The sequence below is a fragment of the Psittacula echo genome (assembly GCF_963264785.1).
Source record: "Psittacula echo genome assembly, chromosome: 7".
Classification (NCBI taxonomy): domain Eukaryota; kingdom Metazoa; phylum Chordata; class Aves; order Psittaciformes; family Psittacidae; genus Psittacula; species Psittacula echo.
In genome coordinates, this window is record NC_137740.1 from 16518668 (window position 1) to 16524607 (window position 5940).

General features: G+C 42.3%; 1 protein-coding gene across 1 annotated transcript; it reads right to left on the reverse strand.

Moving 5' to 3' along the window:
* Positions 1 to 183: 183 nt before the first annotated feature.
* CTBS (chitobiase) lies at positions 184 to 5466 on the reverse strand (the record flags this gene model as incomplete). Its single annotated transcript, XM_080623036.1, has 7 exons — positions 184 to 369; positions 1314 to 1475; positions 2168 to 2265; positions 2802 to 2973; positions 3587 to 3795; positions 4800 to 4938; positions 5335 to 5466. The coding sequence occupies 7 exons, from the start codon at positions 5464 to 5466 to the stop codon at positions 184 to 186; spliced, it is 1098 nt and encodes a 365-aa protein (XP_080479162.1).
* Positions 5467 to 5940: the final 474 nt, after the last annotated feature.

Below are 5940 nucleotides of genomic sequence, written 5' to 3' on the forward strand. Positions count from 1 at the left end.
AACACTGGAACTTTTGGAAGCATGAAAATACGGCTTTGCTTACAAAATAACGAGATGAACTGGGCTAGTTCTCAATTTTTTTTTAATCATGGTATATTTATATGAAGTCAAAATTATGATAGTATAAGCCATAATAAAAAATTACCAATTTTCACCATTTTAAATAAAGGGTTCAAATAGTTCTTATGGTGTCAGGGCCTGCCACATTGCTTCAGTTTGTTGTTCTGCTACAGCTTCCCTGGAATAGTCAAGACTATTTCCATTCCACATGCCAATGCCTCTTAAACCTCGATTCTTTGCGTGTGCTGCTTTTAGAGAGATGCTGCGAGGGTCATCATACCATACTTGGTGGAAGTGACCAAGAGAATCCTAGGAAAACATTTAAACACTTGTGTCAGTATCTATTTATCTATATAAACACAATAAATTAAAGTTCATTGAGTTTTGGACTGCATTTTCTGTTCAATGCAGTGAAAAGTATGATTAAAAACTGAGATGCACAAGCTGTGTAGATCTCCATAATGATGCTTTCCTGATTTACAAATGATTTTTTACACACAATTCAAAATTTATAGTCAAATACCTGGCTATTTTTCTACTTGTAGAATCTAACTTACAAAACAGTGTCACATCTTACTGAAGTTAAATGAAAAGACTGAGCTAATTTGTATTTTAAATGATTTTGAAATCAGCTCAAATCCCAGACGCACTATCTAACCTAACAGGTGAATTTAGTTAGAGATTCAGTGCTTTTTTTCCAGCAATAAACAGTTTTAGAGGAGGTTACAGAATTTTATAAAAGTAATGTTGCTTTGATGTAGTCATTGCTTACACCACCTTTTAATCATCTACCTGTGAAACTTCAAATTACATCTAAAGAAACAAGATGAAACGCATACATTGTGTAGTTCATGTAAGCACAATCATTCAAGAACATGCATGCAAGCCACTGGGTTGGAAAAACTTAAGAGCATCTCAGAATCTGTTTTAAAGTCATCAATTTAATAAAAGTAGCTGTAGCAGTGAAGGACGGAGCTATAGGACTTCTTTGTGCCAAAACGTCTTTTTTGACATGATAGAATCTCTTGAGAAAACTGCACAGTAATAAAGATTTTTATTACTCCTGTAGTCTTCAGTCACTGCACCCCTCTTTCAGAACAGAAATTTAAGAGATGGAAATCCAAATAACCTTTACTACACACAAAAAATGTAGAAAACAAACAGGAGAATCTAACCGTGAACACTTCACAATCAAAGAACTATGGTTCATGAACATTTACTCCACAATATGGTGTCTTATAAAAGACTCTGACCTTGTATTCATAAAATGGAGACTTCTGTACCTCATCCCATAGCACCCCTGAAAGGGAACTGTTCACCTGCTTCATGATTGCTCTGTAGGGGACCTGACTCCCTGCAGCATCACTGCAAGGAGCCCCACGGAAAGGTACTTTGGAAAGGGAACAAACATGATCCTGAAAAAAAAAGCAGAAGGTATGGGTTTCACCTTACATAGATTTATTGAACTCCAAAATAGCAGTACAGCCAAAAACGAAACCACAAACAGGTCTACAAAATCCAAAATCTTCAAAAATACCTGTATGTATGGACAGATTTAATGAAAACAGTTAGATTTTGTTTACTGTGTAGTAATAGAAGATTGGATGGACATCACTCAGCATACACAGTTGTCTTATCTTTTCCCCTTTCAATCTCTGTTATGTTTGTCCCACATATGATGTTTGAGACTGCATGATTTATCTGCTATACTTTTAACAGGCATATGGTTTTAGCACTCTATGGTTTGTTGCACCTAGTCTTTAAGCAGTGAGCTTAGTGACTCTGTTGAGAAGGCAGACAGATACAAGCATTGTGGTGCCTTTGGACATCATCTCTTCTACAGGTAACGTCTACTGCTCCTTAGTCAAACACAGTGCTCGGGTATCATGGGATTCAGGTTGCCTACAGAGAGAGCAAATGCCTTGTTTGGTACCACACTGCTTATCAGTTATCAGCCCATCGAAAGTCTCTGTCCTGAGCCCCAGCTTTATACTCTTATTCATCAGACCACAGTTATTTCTTAATCCAAAAACCGTATCACCAAATTCTAGGTATCTCTTTCCAAAAAAATAACAGTATGATTGCAAATTAATAATCTTCATCTTACCTTAGACAGGTTTTGGCAGACATAGTCATAGCCATACCAGGGGACACCCATCACAAGCTTCTTAGGATCAATGCCCATAGTAATGTATTCTTCATACCCTAGTTTTGAAGGAAATACAAATTCAGATGCACTACTGCATTTCCACGTTTTTTATTCCTAAAACTAATTTAAAGCCTGAGTCAAGACAGGACTTGGATGATCCTAGACAGAGACTAAGGTGCAAGCTCTGCTGTACCTCCCACCTGCATATGCCTAGACCTGTTCTATTCAGATTTTAGTTACTGCTCTAGCTGTTCACACTTAAAACCAGCTGCCATAGTAGCAGTTTACAATGATGAGACATGTTTCCAGTTCTTTGCAAGCCCGGGCAGACACCATTGCTTGCGCTGCTGCTTGTCATTCTAAATGTGTTCCTAACAAATTAAGACCTAGACAATTACAAGTAACCACACACAACTATTGAAGGTCTATCTGTAGCATCATAAGGGTCTGAGATACTATTTCACATTAGAACAACACATATTTGAGCACAATTGAAAGCCTTACACAACCAAAAAGAAAAGGCAATCTCTGCCATCTATTCATGTGAACAAATGGAAATGTCCTGACTCCCCAGAAAGTGTTTTGTCCTCACCAGCCAAAGTCTGCAGGTAAGGAGCATTGGCTTTTGCAATACAGTCTGTCCAGATCTGGCTCTGTTCATCATATGACATCACAAATAAAAAGTCACAGGCATCTGCAATCCCAGTGTAGTTGTAGCACCTTCTATCTATGCATGCAGGAGACCAAGCCACATCAAATGTTACCTGCAGGAAAAAGGCGCAAGTCAGTATCATGCATGCCACTTGGGCGCTCGTTTTCTCTTTAAAAAGCCCTGTAATTTCTAAAGACAGTGTTTCTGCAATGTTGCTAAGTGTTTGACACACCATGATACTAACGAACTACAGAAGCAGCTGCTCAGGTGACAAAAAAAATAAACAGTGAGTGCCCCATCAGTGATTCACAACACCAAAGAAATTATAACATGAAAACCATCTGATCAAAAATCTGAAGCATGATGCAAATCCTTAAAACTTCAGTGATGGGTTTACCAAAACATTGTCAAGCTTTTGGACCAGAAGGCTGTATGTGCCCTACTTTCAAAGATTCATTAAGCCACACTAATAACTGCCAGCTCCACAGGGCAATAACATTCTTATCTACAAATCTCAGTGAAATCATTACTCAATTTAAATTCATACAGGTCAAAAAGAGTGATTCTTATGACAGAGTATCACAGCTAACTTTCTAATTGACCATTCTTGAGAATATAACACTTTAGATCTGCACTAAATTTTTCATATTCATATACTAAACAGCACTCTGAAAATCGCTCACATTTCATGAAGTTAATGTTTGTGTAAAGTACATTATTACTACCTGTGATCCTGGTATTTCTCTGTGAAAAGCATCTGTAGTTTCTTTAACAAGATTTGTTAATGCATAATACTCAGGAGAGGTTTCGTTAACTTCTTGCTCTATATCTATGTTAATCCCATCCATATACTGTTCTTTTGCAAGGTCCACTTGTTGGGATATCCACGCTGCTCTTTTAGCAGGATCAACAATTTCCTGAAGAGGTACATCACCTAGACAAGAGGCTTTCAAGAGTTAACACATATTTGCACACAGTAACAGTAAGGAGGAAAGGTTTGTCTTTACTAAACCAACAACCAACCACAATTTAAAAATCCCCAAGCCCATACTGGCAAAATGTAAAGGACTTCTTTTCCCAAGCATAATTTTGACAATGGACCCCAGAGGAGATTACCAAGCTTCTTTGATGACAGAGTGATGTTTAAGTTCCTTTGGGATTTTTATTTTCTGTAATTTTAATTGCTTTACCTCTGCTTAATATTCTGTCAGCCACTGTCAACTCCCTTTCTTGAAATCAACGTGCTTTCAGGATTTCCATGGAGTCAGAGGGACTATGTTTTACTGTTTAGATAAACATACTTTTATGTTTCACCCTTGTTGCTTTCCACATTGTGGTCTTGGATTCAATTTTTGCCTCAACAGAGCCTAAACTTGATTACATCATGTAAGCTGTACTGGACTTTGTCTTTCCAACCAGCATTTGTAGCTGCACAGAGTTCCTCGTATTCATGTTTTAAAATTCATCCGCTTCCTAATAGAGAGGGATTGATTTAAGTGAAAAACACTAAGAATTACTTAAACTCCTGTCCCTTACCCTGTCATTTGGGTACTCTGCCTAATATCCAGAATAGAGACCTAAATAAGTATCTTATGCAGGCTTTTACTTTTCTCCCTTCCTCCCTGTTCCTCCATAGCTTTGACTGATGTTAGATAACTGGAATGTCACTGCAACGGTTTGTTGTCACTGCAATGGTTTGTTATAACCGCGGCAGAAGCCACAGGCTGGTTTTCTTTTTAATACCCTGCATACCAGCACATGCAAAATGTCAAGGTATCAGTCCTGTGCATGTTATCCCCTTATTAATCAATCCTCTCACTGATTTTTAAGACTCTGCATACAAGTGAATGTGAAATGTCAACGTATTATAGCCCTTTGTACATCATGTTGTTATTCACGTATCACATAAATGTCCACTACTTTCACAGTGTAACCAACCTTTCAGCACAATCCTGGAGCCTCTAGAGTGAGCATAGCACATGAGCTCAGGATCATACTTTCCAAAAGCTGCCACAGTTGTAATTTTTGACCAGTCGTAGGACTTCCAGGTTTCTTTTCCCACATCGAACACGAAGACCTGGAAAAGGGGTAGAAAGCACCTTCATCAGCTCCTAACACTTCTCAGCAGGACGATTAAATGCCTATTAAAAAGGTACATGACTTGTGTTTCTGGAAACCAGCTTGCTGGAACAGCTTCCCAGGGCAGGGCGCAGTGGTCTAGTAGTCGGGCCGGGAATGGTAGGGATTCGCAGCAGCTGGGTGCAACATTTAACCCTGCAAAGCCAAACACTGACGCTTCCCTGTGAACCACATGCACCTATTCTTTTAAAACCTCTTCCACTCTAACGCAGATGATCAAGATAAGGCGGTGCCGCACCCTATGTTCAACACGCCGCTAAACGCGCCATTCCCGGGCCGCCATCCCCAGCCTCGCCGCGCCGCGGAGGGGCCCAGAGCTGCCGGGGACGCGCACCTCGAAGCCGCCGGTGCCCGTGACGGGATGGCAGAGGCGCGGGTCCTGGCAGGGGCACGCACCGACGGCGGGGCGGCCCAGCAGCTGCAGGAGGCCGAACGCCAACAGCCACCGGCCACGCTGCCGCCCCATGGCTGCCCTTCCGCCTCGGGCCCGCGGTGGCGGCGGGCGGGGCGCGCTGGGTACCGCCCGGCCTCGGAGCTCCGCCCCGCTGGGGAGCGCCCCGGGAATCCCCGCCGAGGGGCGGGGTAAGCCTACGGCGGCTCCCGGGGTGAGGGGCGGGTGGAAGACTTCACAGGTCGGTGGTTATGGGTGGCTCAACGTCCGCCGGCAGGGCCGTGGGCGGCCCACCCTGGGAAAACCGCTTGTACAAAGAGAAGGCATCTTGACTGACCCATTTGTCAGAGCAACCTTTTATTAAAGGATCTAGCCCGGCGAAGGGCGTCCAGGATTACTGTCACGATCTCTAGAAGAACTAGAGAAGAACGGTCTCCTGAAGAGGACAGAGCCTTGTCCTCCCTGCCCAAACCAGCCGTGCCGCAGGGCCACAGGCGGTCCAGGCTGACACCGACACCCAGAAGCGAGAGGAGCCTGTGGAGCGGGGCC